This window comes from Mustelus asterias, chromosome 15 (genome assembly GCF_964213995.1).
Source record: "Mustelus asterias chromosome 15, sMusAst1.hap1.1, whole genome shotgun sequence".
NCBI classification, from domain to species: domain Eukaryota; kingdom Metazoa; phylum Chordata; class Chondrichthyes; order Carcharhiniformes; family Triakidae; genus Mustelus; species Mustelus asterias.
The window spans coordinates 73747372-73770723 of NC_135815.1; the positions used below are offsets into that span (position 1 = coordinate 73747372).

At 40.0% G+C, this 23352-nt stretch overlaps 1 protein-coding gene across 3 annotated transcripts in view; it reads left to right on the forward strand.

Annotated features, from left to right (window-relative positions):
• The window catches only part of map3k4 (mitogen-activated protein kinase kinase kinase 4), a 189350-nt gene that overhangs the window by 96260 nt on the left and 69738 nt on the right, over positions 1-23352 (forward strand). For all 3 annotated transcript variants that reach the window (XM_078230123.1, XM_078230124.1, XM_078230125.1), the window contains 9 exons: positions 2003-2102; positions 2225-2308; positions 4794-5060; positions 5720-5869; positions 10719-10880; positions 15600-15733; positions 15823-15901; positions 16915-16981; positions 18678-18774. In XM_078230123.1, coding sequence (XP_078086249.1) covers positions 2003-2102; positions 2225-2308; positions 4794-5060; positions 5720-5869; positions 10719-10880; positions 15600-15733; positions 15823-15901; positions 16915-16981; positions 18678-18774 — 1140 coding nt within the window. The remainder of the gene's footprint in view (positions 1-2002; positions 2103-2224; positions 2309-4793; positions 5061-5719; positions 5870-10718; positions 10881-15599; positions 15734-15822; positions 15902-16914; positions 16982-18677; positions 18775-23352) is intronic.

A 23352-nucleotide genomic window follows, 5' to 3' on the forward strand; every position in this document is an offset into this window, starting at 1 on the left:
TTCAGTGGCAAATATAGGAAGGCAGATTATTATTTGAAAGGCTCTAAATTGAGAGAGGTAGATACTCAGTGAGACCTTGCTGTTCTCGTGCATCAGTCACTGAAAGTATGTGTGCAGGTTCAGCATGCAGTAAAGAAGGCAAATGGTATGTTGGCCTTCATAGCAAGAGGAGTTGAGTATAGGAATAAGGATGTTATACTGCAATTGTATAGGGCATTGATGAAGCCACACCTGGAGTATTGTGTGCAGTTTTGGTGTCCTTATCTGAGGAAGGATGTCCTTGCTATAGAGGAAGTGCAGCAAAGCTTTACGAGGCTGATAACAGGTTTGTAATATGAGAAGAGACTAAGTCAGTTTGGATTGTTTTAAAAGAGTGAGAGGGAATCTCGTAGAAACTTAAATTTCTAATTAGATAGGGTTGATTTAGGAAAGAATGTTCCCGTTGGTGGGCGTATCCAGAACTAGAAGTCATAGTTTGAGGATAAGGGATAAACCTTTTAGGACTGAGGTGAGGAGAATCGTCTTCACTCGAAGTGGTGAATCTGTGGAATTCACTACTGCAGAAAGTAGGGCGGCACAGTTAGCACTGCTGCCTCACAGCACCAGGGACCTGGGTTCAATTCCTGACTTGGGTCATTGTCTGCACGGACTTTACATGCTCTCCCCGTGTTTGCGTGGGTTTCCTCCCACAGTCCATATGCTGGTTAGGTGCGTTGGCCGTGCTAAATTCTCCCTCAGAGTACCCGAACAAGTGCTAGAGTGTGGCAACTTGGGGATTTTCACAATAATTTCATTGCAGTGTTAATGTAAGCCTACTTGTGACAAGTAAATAAAAAGTTGAGGCCAAAACATTGTGTGATTTCAAGACGAAATTAGCTTTAGCTGTTGGGGCTAAAGGGATCGGGGAATTTGGGGGAAGGTGGGATTAGGATATTGATTTTGATCAGCTGTGATCAAAATGAATGGCGGAGCAGGTTTAAAGAGCCGAATGGCCTACTCCTGTTTTTATTTTCTATGTTTCTATGCCTTGTGGATAAAACAATAAGAATAAATAAATGACAGTTGTTGAAACAAGGCCCCAGGTGATCATAAAACCAGACCAGACCCTCAGGTGATCATAAAAGATCCCATTGCGCTATCCGAGGAGGGGCACAGGAGTTTCCCGACAGTGTCCTGGCGAATATTCATCCATCAGTCAGAATTACTGAAATCGATTAACTAGTCCTTACCAGTTTGCTGTTTGTGGGGGCTTGCTGAATGCAGTTTGCTTACATCACAGTAACTACATTTCTAAAGCACTTGATTTACTGTAAAACACTTGGAACATTTTCACCTTTGCTAAAGAAAGCTAATGGCAGATTACTCTTCATTTATAATACCATTTTTGATGCAAGAATAAAATGGGCAAAATAAATTTCATTGGTGACTTTTTTTTCTATTCCTGGGATGTGGGTGTTGCTGGTGGGCCAGCATTTGTTGCCCATCCATAATTACCCTTCAACTGAAAAGCTTGCTAGGCCATTTCAGAGGGTAGTTAAGAGTCACCACATTGATGTGGATCTGGAGGCACATGAAGGCCAGACCAGGTAAGAACAGCAGATTTCCTTCTCTAGCTCCTGAGAACTCCAAAAATTAAAAAATATGAGAGAACTGTCGGGCATCATTTTATACAGAATAAGGTCTCAAACACATATTTGTGTTGTCATTAGACCTCAGTAATCACAATGCTACTTTGTTTTATTCATTTTGTTTTGCGTCTCTCATTTGAGTTTGAAATGCATTTTGGAGAATGTAAAACAGTTACTCTACAGTGACTACATTTCAAAAGAATGCACCAAATACTCTGGGACATTCTGATGTCACTATATCACTATTTCCTTTTCTTTAATTGATGAAACTTGAGGGATTTCAGAATGAAGATTGATATTTTCCCCTTTGCCTACTGACTTGTGTGTTATTATTTCCAAAAAGATGAATTTGTGATGTAACATTGTCTTTACAGGAGGTCCGTTATAGAGACCAGTCGTGCATTAAAAGAGCTCTTTCATGAAGCTCGGGAGAGAGCGTCCAAGGCTCTGGGGTTTGCTAAAATGCTAAGAAAGGTAGTATGCATATGCCACTTGTATAAATACTTGTAAGTATAGCGTGGCACAATGTTACATTACTTCCTCAACAAAAAAAATTAGAATTTGTGCCAAAAGTAAAACTCTCTCTTCTGATTTAGGACCTAGAAATAGCAGCTGAATTTTCTGTGTCAGCTCCTGTTCCAGATGTTTTGGAAGCTCTTAAAACAAAAAGATATGTCAAGGTAATGTTTTTGTTTTGAATGTTGTCAATCAGTTTCCATATTGAAACCATGACATGCATTTATAGTCTGGAGTGTTCAATAAAGCTGGTATTTTGAGATAAAGCTAGACAGGAAAGGTTTTCCTCTTCCCTGCATTTAGCTAAGGTACTAATAAATCCTCAGTATTAGTGAATATTGTCACTTATTGTCACCATTCAGGTGATTTTTGAGTTTAACATTGTCGATCCAATGCTGCATTTGATTATCCAGCATTTGTTTACGTTAAGTTGATGATGAAGCCAAAGTTGTTATTTCAAGGTATCACATACATTTGATTGGCTAGACAAGCCTGAATTATACAATGGGCAGGATCCTGCCCTCGGTGGGGGAGGTGAGAGGCAAAAGTTGGCCGCCACTGGCTGACATGTGAGGGATTGTGCGTGTGTGCGCGCGGCAGCCTTACTCCCAGGCTCAGATTTCTCTCTCTCTCTCTCTCTCTCTTTCACCACCATATACCAACTGATGCTCACATAGTTGGGGAGGGGGGGGGGGGGGGGGAGAGAAAGAGCCATTGAGCATCCTGTGAATGAGCCTAGCATACACATTTTGGTCTTTTTTTATTAATTAACTGTCCTCAGCCTCTTGAATGAGGGCAAAAAATGGAAATGTGGCCTCAATTCCCAGTTATTTATTGAACATGCTTTTAATCATTTTAACACTTTGGATGATGCAATTTAGCCTTCTGATTGGTGATATGACATTTTTGACAATGTCTTTAGGCTTATCTTTGCGTATATGGTGCTTCATTTTGACCACTATCTGCATAATCTTTGTAGTTAAATATGTTATCTGTAGCATAAATATATATCTGATTAAAAGTCATGTACATCACACTGTTGTTGCATTTATATGTGTACAAAACATTATTCTTTTAGCATAAACTAGATTAATAGATGTATTTTTATATGCGTATGTTTATTATCTTATAGTTGATCACAATGTGTTCCGGTATCCCGTTGCAGGACCAATCAAATTGATAAATAAATTCTGCAGCTACTTTTTGTAGCCATGCATCTCTGTCACACACAATCTACGTACAGTTAAAAATATTTTAGTGCAGAGGAGATAATGTCATCAAAAAGATAAAAGTTATACATTTACAGAATGGAATGCAAATCTTTGCAATATTTTTCTTCTTTTGGGCCTACATTCTGACAGGATCCTGAATTCAGGCCCCAGGGATGGTTGCTTTAACCAGTCTTTCAGATTCGAATACTTAGTTGGAACTGTGCACATGCTTCACTGCTCCAGGCAATCTATACTTGGAATAGGGAATTAAGGGCTATGGAGATAAAGCAGGAAGGTGGAGTTGAAGTAGAAGGTCAACCATGATCTTATTAAATGACAGAGCAGGCTTGAGTGGCTAAATAATCTTTTATTTTGTATGTTCTTGTGAACCGTCCTACTGCAAATGATTTTTTTTCCAAAAAAAAAGCTTATGAGATTAAAATTATGTAGAGAGGTAAAAGAATATGTCTGGGTTTTCACAGATGAAGCACTGCACATGGCGTTCCCTTAAGGCACCGCAGCACAGCTGTAAAGTTCATTTGCATGGTTGAAGGTGTTGCTGATCATCCGCTTCAGATGACTATATCTCCAGTCTTCATGACTTGCCAAGCCACTGGGAATGGATGTGCAAGAGTGAGAAACTGAGGTTGGCCACGCACAATCCATCTCCTCTGTATTCAACTCATGCAACGTGCAAGAAGTAGCCATCCTCAAACAAAGGGAAATCAGCAATAACGGAAGGGATGAGCACAGTAAGATGTCTCACAACACCAGGCTGAAGTCTAACAGGTTTATTTGGTATCACAAACTTTCGGAGTGGCCACTCACCTGATGAAGGACTTCAACCTGGTGTTGTGAGACATCTTGCTGTGCCCAGTCCAACGCCAGCATCACCACAGAAGGGATGAGGCAAAGTGAAAGCTGGAAATACACAAATCTTGAGAGAAAATACACTGAAATTAAAAAAAGAACCTGTTGGCTATACAGAAAGAAAATTGTAGGCAATGGACTGAGCGAGTTAGAAAATAACTGGAATTGTAAATGCAGTGATTAAAATGAGCTGTATGCTATAATAGTGCTTAAATGTGCTGTTGTATTAAAATGCGCCTAATTTGCTTGTATAATGAATGTGACTGGAGATAACCTCTTGGAAATTATACAAACCTCTGCATTGTGCAGCACAATCTTGTAGTGCCAGTCTAAAATCTCTTTCCAATGGGATTAGGCAGTTTACTTACGTGGTGTATGCCCATGGCATAATAATAGTAATTATCGTACATAAAGGTCTTTTGATTAACTAAACTATGGTCAAGTAATCCAGTGGTGGTGATTTTACTTTGGATGTGAGTTAATTAATACTAGGTATAGAAAAATACAAATGTTGTATGGAAAATACTTTTGAACCTATTGTTTTTATTGCCATCGCTTTTCTTTTCAGGTTCAAATCCCTGGACTGGAAGACTTGCATATTTTTGTTGCATTTGACCTTGCAGAGCGAAAATCTCAGATACTCCAACTGCTTAATGCAACAGCTGGAAAGGACTGCTCAAAGGAATCTGATGAATCAACGGATGAAGCTTACTTACTTCTCATCAAAGACGACCCTAAGGATAGAGATCAGGAGGATAACTGGAAATTGTGGGGAGGCCAGTCTATCAAAGTACTGCCCCAGGTAGAAACTGTGGATACATTGAGAAGCATGCAGGTATGTAACTTAATGACTAAATCATTAGTTTGAAAGCTCATTTATATGTGATAGTATTTTATTCATTTTAATGTGCGACACCTTTCATTCCATAAATAGAATATTTGAAATTGATATAAGTAACAGTTTACAATTAGTTAAAACATTATTAACTTGTAATTATGTTATACCGTTAATGTAATAACATACAAAGGTGCATCATAGGAACATTCACAAGCCAAAACAAAATAGGGATTACAAGATAGAGAATGGTGAGAGCTGTTTCTGAAATTTAACACTAGCAGAACTTCTGTAGTTTTCTTGATGGATCATCTGGAGTTTAGAACACAGGTGATTAGGTGCTAATAGGCCAATATAGTTAAATGTAGCTACTTGGAAACTGCTTAAGCAGATTAGAGAGCATTAGAATGTGGAAATGATGAGATTGGGGGATGGATGGGCTTGGTTATGGAAGTATGAGGGTGATTGTACTCAAGTGGAACTAGACTAGGAAGAGCATTGTGGCATAAAGCAGGGAGCTCTGAGAAAGATTTGGAGATTGGAAGGACTAATGAGGGTTTAGTTACTATTTGGAATAAAGCTAGGCTCTGGTTCACTAGCAAATGGGGAATAAATTAACTACTTAATCTGCTCATTTTTTTTAACTTCACACTCCTCAGATTAATAATTTATTGTTGGTCGTCATGCAATCTTCCCATCTTGTGAGTCAGCGTAAAACGTTTCAACAATCCATAGAAAGTCTAATCTCTCTACACCGTGAACAGACATCCAGCCAACCTGTCATTGCCAAAGCTTTGGAGCAGCTAAAGGTATTTTCTCTCATGTTCACATTTATTTATTTTTCCATGCTTCAGAACTTTGTAACTAAGAATAGAAGATCCCATGACACAAATTCAATATTATGAGTAATTCAAATTTGCTCAGTAGGACATGGCTTTTAATGCTGTTAGTTTTTAAAAGTCCAAAGATGTGTCAAAAGGAAGAAGTGGTTACGATTATCTTACAGTTACTTAATTAAGCTTATAACCCCTATAATCATACCACCATCATTTTGTATTTAATTCTCAGCCTTTGTTCAATTGTAGTCAGTTGGTCACTGAAACAGAACATTTCTACACTTGGGACATACTGTTTTGCTACATTTGGATTTACGACTATAAGAAACCTGTTTTGGTGTTTTGGATGCAAAAGGAGACAAAAGCAGAGAGAAGATAGTTGAGCATGGTTGGGATCAGGCAAAGCACATTGAATCACTTAAACCAGTTGTTCCCAACTTTTTCCTTTATGCGAACTACTCGATAGTCATTAAATGCTTTTGCAGACCATAATGTGCACAAGCCGGTTTAAATAAGATTTTTCATGGAGCCTATCGCTAATGGGAGTCGAACTTGTATATCAATGGGCATGAAAAATGCAGCTACTTCTAATAGTTTATGATGCACACTCACAAATATATTGCGCTCGACACAGCACGTTCACCTTCAGTAGGAATGAGAAGGCTGATCTTGTTTCGCAGATGTCAGGTTCCAGGGATGACAGTCTCAATCTGGTTCAACATTAAGTTTATTCTGATATTTGGTGTTCAATGTGACGAGCTCTGAAAATCCAGTTTCACAAAGGTGGTTTGCAGGAAAAGGCATTAGAACTGCCTTGCCAGACAATTCTGGGTAAACCGAAACAACTTTAAGGCAAAAGTCAATCAGGTAGTTCTGAGAAAAACCCAGCTTTAAAGCGCTGTCACAGTAGGCTGTCTTGCTCTCAAGGTCAGGCTTGCGAAAATATCATCATCCAGGCTCGCAAAGGGATTTCATATCCAGTTGAACATTGTGTCGGGAATAGGGAAGGACTCACGTAGCTGTGTTTACAAATTTTGCAGGTGCTCTTTGATGTCATGTTTCAAACTATTTAGAAGCTGCATTTCTACCCTGGCCAAAATATGTGACATTCGCAAATGAGTCATATGCTCAAGTCATTTGGCCCAAATCTCTCTCTTCTTGATCATCGCTTCCATTTTGTCCTGCACATGAAAAACTATCACTGATTTTTCCCTGAAGACTCGGATTGAAACCATTTAAGTGATCAAAAATACCTGCGATGTATGCCAATTTGGCAAGCCATTGAAAATCACGAAAGAGTTGTAAGAGTTCAAATTGTGTCAAGTAAAAAAAATTCTCACTTTATCACGGGACTCAAAGACATTTCCTTGGGAGATCCAGTGAACTTCGATGTGCAGAAGTTGTTGATGGTAATCACTGACTATCTTGTCACATGAAGCTGCAAATATTCGCAAATTCGGTGGACATACCACCGATAAAATTAACTGTTTCCTCAAACGGTCATGAGATCAGCAGACATTTTCTTTACAACTAATGCCTCCCTATGGATGCTGCAGTGAATGGATGTTGCTAGTGGGGCCATTTCTCTTACACGTAGCAACCTCACTATGTTGGCCTAACATCTGTTAACTCCTACGCATTTTGACCAATCCTATTACAAATACTGTAATATTGATTATGATACGAGGTACGCGTAATTATATATTTTTTCCACTGACCACTGTAGTACCCTCATGGACCACCAGGTTGGGAACTACTGACTTAAAGCCTAGTTTTAACTTTGTTTTGTTATGAAGCTGCAACTGAAAGATTTGGAACATTCAAACACTCATGATCAAAGTGTTATAATTATCTTTAAGAATATTTTGACCTTATTGTGAAAGTAATTTTAACATTTGATGAAGCTCCACTTAGTAACTCCAAGGCCCTAGCTGATTATTTTAGTAAATAATTGACACTTTTGGGATAATCAGGTGGTCTGGTGATGGAATACCTGTGTCGCACATTGATAAGTTGCAGTTGTAAGACCATTTGAACCTGACAAAACATATGGTTGCAATGTAATCCTTTTATTGCCCATATCCTGACACATGCAATGCCATTACGCAGTAGCCATGTAGAGAAATAAATGCAATTGTTCGCTTTTTCTCTGGGTCGAAACATAAATGATAATTTTGACCCCACCCCACACTGCAAATTATTAAGTAAAGCATAAAATCTCGATCCATCACTTTTCATGCAGTGTCCTTGTTGATTCATGATGGCATGACATTTCTTATTATAAATAAGTCCCTCAGAAATGAGAGAGTTGTGATTAAACGCCAGATGTCAACTTGTTTACCATTCAGCCCTGTTATCCCACTTTCTATCTCGAGACTGTCTTGGCTATCTTCTTTCATAGCGGGGCTATAAAAAAGACATCAACATGAATCTCACACCCTGCAACCCACATCCTGCACCTCAGCAAAAGCAGAATTGTACAGTCAACTAAATTGTACCATGCAGCATTAAATCTTAAATCATTGTAGGAAAGAACAACATTTCAGCTATTGTACGAATCCACAAGAACTTACAAATAAACAAGTGAAAAGCTTAATCCTATAACTGTCTATTTGTAAAGTACCTTGCATAGTTTACTTCCTTCCCCTAAAGGTGGTTATCAGTCGAGTAACCTGAATGAACAAACATAGAGCACTCTGCAGATATGAATATACACTACCCTGCAGTGACCATAGTGAGTAAATCACCAAGGGTCTGTTCACCAATGTCCTGATCTGTGACCATACTTATGGAGGAAAGTATTGCAGAGTTAGAAAAAGGGAGAGATGTGAAACTTTCAGTCCCTCTTAATAGTTCCTGCCAATTACTACTTGGTCTTGTGGCTGAAGTCTCAGTAGAGCGCTAGTGGTGGGGATAAGATTGAAATGACATTGTTTAATTGCTGTTCAGGGTTAAAAGAAAGACTTGCATTTATGTAACACCATACTTAGCAAATATTGAAAGAAGGCTATTCACCACATTTTGAGTAAAACATTAAACTTCATTAGGGCCATAAAATGGGTGGTAACAGAGCAACTCTTCATGAGGCATCATACCCATTTTCCTTTTGGAAAATCGAGTTGGATGTATAAATGAACAATCCACTACCTCCTGTTTTTAAACCTAGCTGATGTTGAAAGTTTTGGCCACTTTGTCTTGCAGTGGTATTTGAAAAATTTCTCTGCCCTTCAACTTTGGTCATTGTGAGAAAATGGCAGAGGACAAGTCACCTTGGACTTGCAGATTGCTACAGGGTGGTATTCAGGCAGGTCAGCTCATCAACCTAGCTTAAAAAATAGTGCTAAGAGCAAAATACTGTGGATATTGGAAATATAATAAAAACAAAATATGTTGGTAGCATCCGTGAAGAGAGAAAATTGAAGATAATCAAATTGCCGAGTAATTCTAGCATCTTCTGTCTTAAATAACATATAGTACTGGGTGTTGTATTTAGGAATGCACAAAGAATTAGAAATGTGATAACTGGTGAGAAAACTAAACCGTGTAAAAAGAAAAATAGCAAACAGAATAAAGATTAGGAAAGTAGCCTTGGGGCATCAAAGCCAAACAGTTTTTTACAGTTAGGAGGTTGCCAGAATGAGAGCAGTCTTTACCTTTGTGTTTAAAAATGAGCTAGATTTGTTTCTTTGAGTTTGTCATAATTTTAACTTTCACTTTTAATGTTTTGCTGTTCTAATGGCTTTGTATTGTGAGCTTCGAAAGAACAGTGGGAAATATTTATAAATGTTTAAGATAACTAATTGTCTTCCTGTAAGCAACTTGCTTAAAGGCAGATTTTCCCCATTTTAAGTTAGTGTACCCAATGCATAATTTCGATCAAATCTGTCAATGGATTGAGTTCTTTAATTTTTGTTTTCATAGAATCATAGAAACCCTACAGTGCAGAAGAAGACAATTCGACCCATCGAGTCTGCACCAGCAACAATCCCACCCAGGCCATATTCCCGTAACCTCAAATATTTACCCTGCTAATCCCCCTAACCAATGCATCCCAGGACACTAAGGGGCAATTTAGCATGGCCAATCAACCTAACCCACCTTTTGTGTCCATTCATTGGAAATTGTTCTTCAACACTCAGTTCAAGAAAGTACTGCTAAATATTTTTGCAGTACTGTCATTAATGCACCATTGTAATTTATTATTTCATCGGATGTGTTTGTTTTCCGTCTTTGATTCCCCTTGAACTGAGTGGCTTGTTGAGGCCATTTCAGAGGGTAGTAAAGAGTTTAATCACGTTGCTGTGTCTGGAGTCGCACATCGGCAGATTTTCTTCCCAAAAGGACTTAGTGAACCAGATAGATTTTTATGACAATCAGTGATAGTTTCATGGAACCATTACTAAGACTTTCAATTCTAGATTTATTCATTGAATTCAAATTCCACTAGCTGCTGCGGTGAGATTGGAACTAATATCCCCAGAGCATTAGTCAGGGTCTCTGGATTACTAGTCCAATGACATTGCTGCTATGCCACCCCCAACCCCCCCTACATTTTGCTGAAATTATTTGTTAAACCCAACTCTGTAAAACCTTGTCCTTTGTGTATTACTTCAGAACACTTAGTTTTGAGGATCTCGGACAAACTGGGGATGTGGCAAAATTAGATTAGAACTGTGCAGGATATATACTTCAACTGTAATAAGATATGTTTGTTTTGTTTATTTTGTTTGAATGTCCTTGAGTGCTGGATGGAAATATTAACTTGAAAAAAAGTCCAACACCTAAAGCATGATAATTTAATGATTTTCAATTTAAATTTCAGCAAGAAGCCTTATTTCTGTGCAATAAGATTAGTAGTGCGATTGATAGGATTGACAAGATGTTTAATTCCGAGTTCGAAGCTGAAATGGATGAATCTGAATGTGCAACTTTACAGCAATACTACAGGGAAACCATGATTCAAAGCTATAACTTTGGTTTTGAGGTAATGTTTCTAATGCATTTGATCTTTTTTTAAATAAAAACCTATTCTATCAAGATCCCTTAAAATGAACTAATTGGGGTTTAAACTATTTAAAATCACTTGCAGCTGTTCTATAAAATGATTAGTAATTTTATACGTTAAAAATGATCCATATGGTGGTTTTTAGAATTTTGTTTGTCATTAAATTGCATATTTTAAAAATATTTACTTTTACAAATTAATCAACACCACCTCAGCTAGGATTATATACCTTCTCCCTGTTCACTGCGCTCCAACTGTTGCCATCAATATTGCTTCATGATTACTGGCTGTGGCTCAATTTAATTAAGAAGTGACTGAAATTTCATAAAGCAACATGCATTCGTTATACTGAGTTAGACAGCTTCAAGTTACAAGCAATCTTGGATTTGAACCTGCCAAACTGTTAGCGATCAAGCAAATGCTGTATAGCATAGATGTTTGAGGTTGTTTTCGAAATTCCATTTGTTAAGTTATGTTGCACAAAATGCCTCTTTAGTTTTGGTGCTGCTTTTCTTTGCCATTATCAAAGGTGTCAATTTAAAACAAGTGAGATTAGAATATTTGGCGTGTATATATTTTTTGCTTTCTATTCTGAAGAATGAAGCATATTTTTTAAATTTGGGTACTCAGTAAAGGTAGAGCCCCACTACACCACAATATGAGAATTAATTTATCAGTTTTTGTCTGAGTTGTGCCATGTAAATAACCACTAGAACCTTCACAGATGCACTTCATGGAGACTCATTATGACCATTAAAAAGAAAAGTAGGAATGGAAAGAGGTCATTCAGTCCTGAATCATTCGGTTAGAGCTGCACCTCAACTCTGTAGATGCTTTTGCTTCTTATTCATTGATACATTTACCTAACAAAAATTGATCAATTTCATTCTTGAAAATTGCACTTAACCGTGTTTGTAGCCTCTTGGGGAGAAAGTTCCAGATTTTCGCTACCCTGGTTTCACTTCTGAATGGCTTGGTTGTAATTTTAAGATAATGCCTTCTTGTTTTGGATTCCCCTTAGTTTCATTGTGTCTTCGCTGTTGCATTCCTTTATCATTTATGTTATCATGATTAAACTCTTGAAAATATAAGCCATATTTATCCAACCTGTCCTTTAATAAATCATATCTTTTGAGTGAATATGCTGCACATTTCTTCCAAAGCCAGTATGTACTTCCTGAGATGTGATGGCCAGATCTGAATGTAGTACTCCAGATATGGTCTGACCAAGACTCTGTACAACTGAATCCTCACTTCCTCCCTTTGTAAACCAGCCCCCTTGAAATAAAGGCCAACATTCCATTGGCCTTTTTGATTACCTTTTGCAGTAGCTTAGTAGAACAAGAACAACCAAATCCCTTTGCAATTCCCACAGCTCCTAGTCCCTGCATTAAGAACACATTCCAATTTGCTTTATTGGATCATAAGAAATAGGAGCAGGAGTAGGCCAATATGTCGAACACAGCCGTGAACATGTAAAATGGACCCAGTCCCCACATATCTCTCTGGGGGAAGAAAATTCCAAAGACTAATGACCATCGGAGGGAAGAAATTTGTCCTTATTCCCATCTGAAATGGAAGAACTTCCCCCCTCCCTCCCTCCCCTCATTTTGAAACTGTCCTTTAGTTTCCCATAAGGGAACCATCTTCTTAACATCTACCGTCATATTCACTCAGAATCATCATAGGTTTCAATGCTCAACCTTTCCTCGCAACAAAACCCCTCCATCCTAGGAATTAATCAAGTAAACCTTCTCTGAAATGCTTCCAATGTAAGTATGCCCTCAAGTAAAGAGACCAAAACTATATATAGTACTCTAGGTGTGGTCGCACCAAAGCCTTGTTTAGTTGTAGCAAGACTTCGCTACTTCATCCTCTTGCAATGAAGGCCAATGTCCCATTTGGATTCTCAATTGCTGTTTCTGCATGCTAATTTGTGATTCATGTGCAAGGACACCCAGATCCTTCTGTAACATTTTTGCAGTCTGTCAATTTGCATAATATTCTGCTTCTCTGTTCTTTGTATCAAAGTGAACAACCTCATATTTTCCCACTTTATATACTGGCATCTGCCAAATGTTTGCCCAATCACTTGAAAATCTGCGAAGATATATAGAATGGTTGTGTGCACCTCAGTTTCCTTTCCAATCTATCTTTCAACAGCAAATTCTCCTTCATCCAAGTCATGATTATAGATCGTAAATAGCTAAGGCCCTAGCATTGATTGGTTTGGCACTCTACTAGTTAGTTTGCCAACCTGAAAATAATCCATTAATCCTGATTTTCTGTTAGTTAGCCAATCTCTGTTTATGCTAATATAGTATGCCCAACACTGAGCTCTTATCTTGTGCAGTGATCTTTTATGTGGCACCTTATTTAAGTGCCTTTTGGAAATCCAAATGCAATATCTAATGGTTTGTTTGTTACATCCTAAAAGCACACTAATAAATTTGTCAAACATGATTTGCCATTCATAAACAATGTTGACTCTGATTGTATTTTGATTTTCTAAATGTCCTGCTACTAAACAATGGATTCTGTCACTTTCATCATGACAGATGTTAAGCTAACCGGCCTATAATTTCCTGCCTTCTGACCCCTTCCTTTCTTGAATAGAGGTGTTACTTTTGCAGTTTTCCAAATTGCTGGGTCCTTTCCAGAGTCTGAGAATTTTGGAAGATTGCAACCAATGCACGCACTGGCTGCGATTCTCCCATCTGCGCCCGCCACCTTTCTGTTGGGTCCGGCCAGGAGACGCACGTCTGCGGCCTTGAGCAGGGATTTGCGCATGCGCGGGGAACGCATGCGCATCTCCTAGACCAGTCACCGGTCAGACCACACTGGAAACCGGTGGGAAGGCAGTTAAGTAATTTAAATGTTTTTAGAATCTATTTTAAATATGTAGATTTGCTAATTATCAGAATCTTTCCGGTCCCGATCGAATCTCCCACCCTGCCAGGAGTACTTCATTCCAGCAGGGTTCAGACTTGCTCCCCACGTTTGGGGAACTACCGGGATACCCCGCCGGGACGAGGGGGGGGGGGGGGGGGGGCGCAATGGGGGCCCCCCCAGGAGGTTGGGCAGTGGGGGGTGGTGCCCCCTGGCAGTGCCCAAGGGGCAGTGGGGGTCCCACTGCCACTCTGCATTGGGATCAGCCTGGGATGGAGAGAGGGCAGTGATGCGGGCGGGGGGATGGTGGTGTTGCCTCCAGGGGGTCTGACCCCGGGGGGTGGCCTGCTGGGGTGAGGGGGGATCGCCATTGCTGCGTCTGGGCGCTCTGGCCGGGGGGGGGGGGGGCGGGGGGACACACGGACTGCGGGGGTCCCGGGCTGGCCAGCGATCGGGCTTTTGACAGTTTGGGGCCATTGCACATGCACAGAGTTCCAGAACTGTCAGACTCTGGTGGGAATAGGCCCCGTCCGCCTGGGTTTTTAATGAGATTCACGACTGGGACCTCTTCAGTGCACAGAGTGCGGAGATTCAAGTGAGAAGCTGAACTGTCAGAACTGTCGCGATCTAGAACAGTTTTCCTGCCAGTTCAGCACTTTTGGGAGAATCGCCCTCACTATTTCTGGAGCACTTCTAAGATCCTAGGTGCAGGTCAACAGGTTTGGGGGATTTGTCAGCCTTTAGTCCCATACAAGTTTCCCCTGTATGTTTTCTCTTGGTGATGGATTGTTTTAAGATTCTTCCTCCTCTTTGCCTTTTAATTGTCTACTATTCTTGGGATGCTTTTTCATCTTCAGAGTAGAAGGCAGATACAAACTACTTGTTCAAAGCCTCTTCTATTTCCTTGTTTCCCATAATTTATTCCCTGGTATCAGCCTCTAAAGGACCAATGCTTACTTTAGTCCTTTCATGTACTGTACAAACTTTTACTGTCTGTTTTATATTTTTTGCTAGTTCACTCGTATACCCTTGTACCTTTTTTTTCAGTTATCCTTTGCTGGTTTTGAAAATTTCCTAATCCTTTGGCCTACCACTGATCTACACAATATTGTACTCCTTTTCTTTCAATTCAATACCATCCTTAACTCACTGACTTAGCCACAAATGGTTCATCTTTTCGCAAAGTCTTTCCTTCTTAATGAAATATATCTTTGTTAAGAGTTATGAAATATCTCCTTAAAATGGTAATGTTGTGGTGCACATTTTTTTAACCTATTTTCCCAGTCTACTTCAGCTAACTCTGTTTTCATACCCTTGTAATTACCTTTATTTACATTTGTGATTATTTTGCCTTGCCCTTTTTCTTGAACTTTCCATTCCCCAACATCATTGCTTAGTTTAAAGCCCTCTCTAGAACCCGAGCTGCAAGTTTCACCAGGTAACTGGTCCCACCCTGATTCAGGTAAAGACTAAATGGTACAGCTGAATAGGACTGGTGCTGGTGACACATTGTGCTCATGAATCAAAACTCATTTTTCTCACTCATTTGAACTTCAGCTGCCTCAGTTTTCCCTTTCCCATCAGTTGACTTTGAACCTTAGTCATAGAACAGCCAATTTCCATAAAAATCCCTTTGTCACTGTAACTTGTTAATCTTGTCAAGCCTTTACTTACTGAAAAGCTATGTTTTTTGATTGTTATATCCTTCAGCTTCCTTTGTTGTTAAATATTATTTTGTTAAAAGCTGGAGTTTAAAAAAACACACATTTTGCATCTATAAATGTTTTAAAATTGCTTTTGTCTTTTCAGTATCACAAAGAAGTTGTACGTCTGATGTCTGGAGAATTCAGACAGAAGATGGGGGACAAATTTATAAGCTTTGCTAGAAAATGGATGACCTACGTGCTTACAAAATGTGAAAGTGGGAGGGGAACAAGACCCAGGTTAGATATGTACTTTTATTAGAATATATTTTCAATTTGTCTTCCTCCCAGATCAGTACTATCCTTCTAATATTATGATCCGTTTGCAGGTGGGCAACCCAAGGCTTTGATTTCCTTCAGGCCATTGAACCAGGATTTATTTCGGCTCTTCCAGAAGATGACTTTGTGGTAAATTGCCTTTTTCTACTTTGTTAAAATCATCGCACCATCTTTTGTGGTCTATACAGTGTCACCTGGTGATCATGTTTGGATGTTTGTCAGTAAATCAGGTAGGAACACTTCAGTAAATGGCCACTGAATTTGTAAATGAGTCATGCTAGTTTCTTAAGCTGAACATTAACGTTTTTTTTGTTCAAGTGCTGTTGCCTTAACTACGCAGTCCATATTACTGATCATTTTTAGATCACCACTGTGTTTAACCATGATGCAAACCTGTCATAATGAGGGGCATATGCTATTATCCCAGCTGATGGTTCTTCTCTGCTTTTAATCTCATACAAACTTCTACAGGAGCGCCTGCTAATTCCTGCCAAAGCTGTACGGTGCTGCATTCTGAACGTTCTAAAATGTTTTACACCCCTTATATACGTTTAAAGCCATCGCTGTTCTGACATAGGAAACGTGGCAGTCAATTTGTATAGAGCACAAACAATAAGTTAAATCACCAGAGTTTTTTTTAAAGTAATATGATCATATATTGCATGGGATAACTCCTTTACTGTTCTTCAGAATAGTGCTGTGGCATCTTTTATGAGTAGTGGAAGGCCTCATCTGAAAGATGGATGATGTACTGCTTCTCATGAATTAAAATATAAACCATACAACTACGCTAATCGTTTATTTTCCAACCGTAAAAGTAGGAATAATATATTTGATACCCTTCCTTTCATTGTGTACTCCTTTAAACAGTTTTAGATTCCAAACCAATAACATTTAGTTCAGAGTTCACATTACCATAACTTAGTGTATGTTACGTATTGACATAGGCTGTTATTTTCTGGGAAACGCACCAGTAAAATCTCTGTCAGCTTTGATTTTCATGGTGTACAGTCTGATGTTTTACAGAATGTTCATTGGGTTGTAATACTTTACTATTGATTTAAATCTTGGTGAGTGAGCTGACAGAATTCTTAACTATTGGTTGAGCTCTAGTGTTGAAGTGTATCCTTTACATTTTGCAGAGTTTGCAGTCTCTAATGAATGAGTGCATCGGCCATGTGATAGGAAAGCCTCATAGCCCTGTGACAGGTTTGTGTTCAGTGTTGTATAATTAATACAAATAATTTTATTTTATGTTTTCAGACTAGTTCAAAACATAATACTGTGGACTCTAGAAATCTGAAATCGAAACTAAATGCTGAACCTACTCACATCATGTTGCATCTGAGGAGGGAGAAGCAATGTTTCAGATCAATGACCTTTCATCAAAACATCTGCTATCTTTGTTTCTCTCTGCACGGATGCTACTCAACCTGCCGAATATTTCCAACATTTTCTAATTTTAGCATTTTTAATACACATTATTAAATATTGCCATTCTATGCCAACAATGCCCATTTTGACCTCTCCACTCTCACTTCTCTTTTAATCAGTTGTTGTGTTGACAAACTCCTGGCACATTTGTACTTTGGGATAGAATATATTGCGAGTCTCTGCTAGAGGTCTCAAGCAGATTACCCTTGATTGTACCCATTCCTTAGCTGGGTATCCATACACATTCAAGTGGACTGCATGCAAGCTCAATGTATTCCTTGTTACAAAAACAGAAAATGCTGGATAAACTCAGCAGGTCTGGCAGTATCTATGGAAAGAGAAACCAAGTTAATGTTTCAAATCCGTATGACTCTTCAGAGCGGGAGAGAGAGAGAAAAATGTGTATTGCTTGTTGCTAGGTTGCAATAATGGATGTTGGCAGTAAAAATGGTGCTGATAACACTTGTCACTTTTCTTAATCTGTGTCTTTTTACATGTACCTCTACTACTTAGAATTGTCAGTTCAGGTAGCATACCTGAAAATATGCCAAATTATTCAAAGCCTTTATTAAAAAAAATGATCCTAAAGAGTTTCTGCACCTGTAGTCTTGATTAATTATTTTTATTAATTGTCCTGGTAAACCCGACCATGCTTTTTTATAATAAAAGTATAATAAAACCTGGGGTTTTAAACACCATCTATAAAAGCCTAGTTTATTTTTTATGTCAATTATCAACTAAACTAGTAAAAAAAACAGTTGGAAGCAGGATTTAGGATGCAACAAGATTAAATTTAGAACAAATTGTAGAGGTTATAAGATCATACAATCGTGCAAGTATTCCTAGGGTGACTCCGTGTCACAGTGGTTAGCATTGTTGCCTCACAGCACTGGGGGCCTGGGTTCGATTCCAGCCTTGGATGACTGTCTGTGTGGAATTTGCACGTTCTCCTCATGTCAGCGTGGGTTTCCTACAGATGCTGTGGTTTCCTCCCACAATTAAGAGTTGCAGGTTAGGTGGATTGGCCATGCGAAATTGTCCCTTAGTATCTAAAGATGTGAAGGTGAATTAGCCATGGTAATTGCGCAGGTTTATGTGGATAGGGCACAGAGTAGGGCCTGAGTGGGAATTCGCAATTTCTGTTTTAAAAGTTACCACTGAATCTGTTTCCACCACTCTTTTTAGGCATTGCACCCCAGATCATAACTTGCTGCTTAATTTTATAAGATGTTGTTTTGTATTCATTTTGTATTGATGTACCATCAATAGTGTGTAGCATTTGGAAGAACTCGCTCCATTTGTTGCCATGGTGCTTGGTATTCAATTTGTAGCATTAATGCTTATAGCTTCACACCAGTATTCGTTCTGTTTAGAAATGTTTTTATGTTTCCTGAATATTATCCCTAATGATATCACAGATGTAATTCCAATAAGCATCTGAACTTGCATTAACTTCATTATGTACCTTCAGGAATTCATCGAAATAGCCCTCGTCCTATCAAAGTACCTCGATGCCATAGTGACCCACCAAATCCACATCTTATCATCCCTACGCCTGAGGGATTCAGGTATTGTACTCTGGTTCTCTCCACTTTGGCACAACTTGAAAACAGCTGAAAATTTTATTGACTTGTCTACTGTTAAGCCATTTTTTGGATAAAATTACAACACCAAAAACACATTTCTTAATACAAAAATTTATTTGTCGGTTTAAGTTACAAAAAGTTCTTCAGTAATGTCTGATTCCAGTGTTCGTCCTTGTATTAGCCGATGAGAAATGGACTCCTGCTGGAGATTCTGAAAATGCCTATCGACTATATTTGAGTATTTTCTAAACTCAGACTAAATCAACCAAAATTATAGTAGTTTCCTGCATGCACTTTGACCAATCTTTATCTCCTTGCAGTCTCTCTAACAAGTCATCGCCGTCAAGCAAAATTCTCTGACTAATAATCATTCTTCTGCAATCTTTTTTAAAAATGGTTTTATTCAAGATTTTCCCTATTTTTACTCAACGCAACTGACCCTCCAGAATTTATACAGTACTGCGTAATCATTTTGCTACATATACAGAAAAGACCACCAAATATCATTACAAATAATTTGGCATATCAATAATCAATTACAATGCATTATAATCATTGTTGCAATCAGTGCCTCTTTCCGTATGGATAATGAAAAGATATTACGCAGATTGGAGGATAAAAGGATAATGCCATGAGCGCATAGCTCAATGGTGCACACCCTCACCCAGTGGGTAACGAGGACCGAGCTACATAGCATAAGAGAACCCCTATGGAGGGAAATAAACCAATCAGAGCCCAAAACCTCCAAATAGTGAATGGGCACCACAGAAAGAGGGTAACATCAGGATACAACCCCAAACCCAAGACGCAGCCCCACGAATAACAGGATACCTTCCAGTAGGGAGACCTATGATATAGAAGGGATTCTCTGGGCCTGCTAGCTGCTGGCGAGAATCACGATGGCCTGGAGACTAGGGTGTCAGGCAAAAAACAGTTTTGGCACCCGGTGCCAAATGCATTACAATGCTCCTTGCTGGCCCCGATTTTGATCCCCGCACATAATGGGTGGCAACCCGATAATTATGCAAACCTGATAATTTTAATACAATTAGCAAGTTTGACGACCCATTCACCAGCCCTCTGCCATTCACCTGCCTCTCCAGTGAGTAATGTATTCGTTGGCTTTGGTTTTTAATGGACCTGGAGTACTGCACCCTGTAGAACCAGGGGCGCACCACTAATCCCTCAGCAAAAAGAGGCCTCCTCCTCCTCTCTCTTTTCCCCGTTCACAGCTACCATTCAGATAACGGGTCACCCCCACACCAATTAGCCATGAGGGTGCCTGATCCCCTCTACTCAGGCCCACCTTCAGGCCATATACCTTGGCAATGCCAACGGTGCACTGCCCCCTGGTACTGACACCCTGGACCCTGAGAAGGGTCAAGGGCATATGTCCAGTGGCCTCTCTCGCTGCCAAGACCCTTCAAGGATCCTGGGGGTTGGGTGGGTTCAGGCTGCAGGCAACAGGTTGACCTTGCCACTCTCCTCCGGGATGGAAGCCTTGTGGCTGGATTGCCGCTTCTAGCATTGGAAGACCTGAAGATCACTGCTGATGTGGTGATTTCCTGCAGCCTTGTGATTAACATCTTCACTCTTGCCTGTCAGCTGTGAAAATTTTGAAGTGGCCAGATCACTTTGTATTCAGAGGTTTGCTTTGAAGTCTCTGAACCTTCCAAGCAAATGAAACCTTTGAAACTCTCTATTGAATTCAAAACCTTTAATCGCAGCCAATTTCAAAGTGCCGTGCTTTGACATAAGCTTCCGTTGACAGTTTAATGGATTTCTACTCAGCCTCCAGTTATCTGTATTTATTTTCATTTCCCTTCACGCTTGAATGTATTTCAAGTACCTCCATTGTTCCTCACTGCAATGTTTACATAGACCCTAAACCTGATTGACAACTGTCATTTCTTCAGAAGGAATAAATGGTCTGCAAAAAAGGAAGTTAAACCCTGGCTGGTAGGTTTCTTGGGATGCATGAATTTGCACCCATCAAGTGGGTGGATTCCACCTTACCAATCCTGCCAGCGGGAATCCCTCCTGTTTTCCTGCTGGCATGGGCACTTTGTCCCAATTTGGGAGAATCGTGACCGTAATCTCCATACCTTGTAAGTATGAATTTTCAAAACATCTGCTACCTTTGCCTACACAACCTAAGAAAAGTAAGAGCCAATAAGCCAAGTACTCTCTCTCACCATAAAATAAGCCCCATTCATCTCCAACCACACCGGATGTGTCACTCAAGCCTCACCATCAGCTGGAAAATTTAATCTATTTCCCCACCAAGGAAACCCCACTAGCTGGAAGAAGAATTGTCAAGACACCCACAGATGGGATATCTCGGGGAAAGATACAAACCTTCTCCTCCCCACAGGATGAGGAAAATCCCATGGGATCAAATATAATAAATTGGAGCCTAAATCAGCACTCTGCCGACCCAGATAATGAAAGGAAACCTCAGAGAGAGGAACACCACAACAAGACCATAAAGACATGATTTGACAGTGTATGCTCCAACATGCAGGATATCAATAACATGGCCACATAATCTCTCGGGAGAAACTCAGATACCGTGGAGCCCAAGTGTCTGGGTTCACAGGCCCCGCAAACAACAAGATACTACCCCTCCCCAGAAGTCCGTAATAGGAGACCACTCGGGGGAGTACAGCCTACTCCCTCATCTAGAATGTTCTCTGCTGGGTCCAGGAACAGATACTCAAAGTAGCTACTGTTCTGACCTAACCAGCCAATGTAAACATAGAACAACAACACAGTTAAAAGGAAGGCTGACAGGCGAGGAATATTCGTACCACCTCCTGGGCTTCAAACAAAACAAACTACCCCTATCTCCAGTCACACCTAATACACTATTCAGTCCCTGCCATCAACAGAATTCCACCCATTTTCTCCCCATCAGGGAAACCCTACCAACAGGATGAGGAGTCGTCCAGACATCCACAGTCAGGATATCTCGGGGAAGGACAAGAATCTCCTCCTCTCAAGAGGATGATGTGCTCACTGTACATTCCAGGAGCGAAACTACCAAGTAGCCACTGTCACAACTCGCACAGCCAAGATAAATATAGAACACCAACCCAGAAAAGGCTAGCGAAATGAGGACTTCCTGACTAGGTCTGGATGTGCACCAGTATAAATTTCCCCCAATTCCAGTTATGCCAGAGGCATCAACGACAATAAAACCCAGTCTTTTCCAGGATACCTTCACAGGAGACCAACAAAGATTCTTTAACCCCAAACTAACTACAAAATAAAAGAAAAATGGACAGCATTAATTTTAAAGGAAATTTTCCTCACCCACTATGAGGTCATACCTACCACCTCTAGCCAACCACTCTGTTGTGATAAAGGATGCCATATAATATAAGCCTCCATTATAAATGCCAGGATTACAATACAAAAAAAGGATGAATATAGCACAACCCTGATGCCAAACAACCAACCTAGCATGCTCCCCAGTGGAACAAAGGAGACCCATTATCAGCCCACAAGCAAAGAAAATATCTCCGTATTACAAACCTGTAATGGATTTGTATTACAGGTGTATGGATTTGAGACACGGCCAGAAGCAGGGTGGGCAGATCGCCGTACCCACCCCACTCTCCCAGTGCCACATGGAAAGACTAAGATTAAATGCAAATGGTAACACATCTTAAACTAAGGTCTCCCTTCTTCCACCACCAGAGCATACCAGTGGATGAATTCCATTATGAATAAGTGGATATCCCTGGCTTTCAAAGAACAACAGGCAACATATGCCTCCATGCACACATGTTAAACACCCTTGTCAGGATAAACGACAGCATCACAAAGTCAGGAGTATAATCACAAGGGGAAAACAAAGAAAATTACAGCAGAGGAACAGGCCCTTCGGCCCTCCAAGCCTGCACCGACCATGCTGCCTGACTTAACTAAAACCCCCTATCCTTCCGGGGACCATATCCCTCTATTCCCATCCTATTCATGTACTTGTCAAGATGCCGCTTAAAAGTCACTACTGTAGTCTGGAGTAGTCAGGATTAACAACAAACTGCAGGATAGCATAGCCACTCACAGAACCTAAAAAGGCCAACGACTTAGCAGGATTGTCAAGCAACCTCAAGGATCCATCCGTAGTTTCACCGAAGCCTCTGTGCCTCTGTTGTATCATCACTCAGAAGCCCCGGTAGAAAGAAACCCAGACCATGGCAGGTGGCGAGGTCCAACTACTGCCTCTAGGCTCTCTTGTCGAACACGGAGGTCACAACAACGTGACACTAGTAATCGGGGCCTATAAACCAATCTCATCATAAAGACTAGATACAATATATTTCTTTGAACTTGAAACGCCTAGCCTTCAAACTGAGGTTATGGAAGCTTGGCAGCCAGTTGTCAAATTCAGCCCCCCCCCCCAAGAAGATCAGATGCACGGACATTCCTTCTCCAGCGTCATCTCTCCAAATCAACTGCCCCCTTGACTGACAGGGTTCTTTCCTCCGCTTCATCCATTTTCTTTAGGGTACCTTGCAGCTCATCAAAATGAGCACCAATGATTTGTGCCAG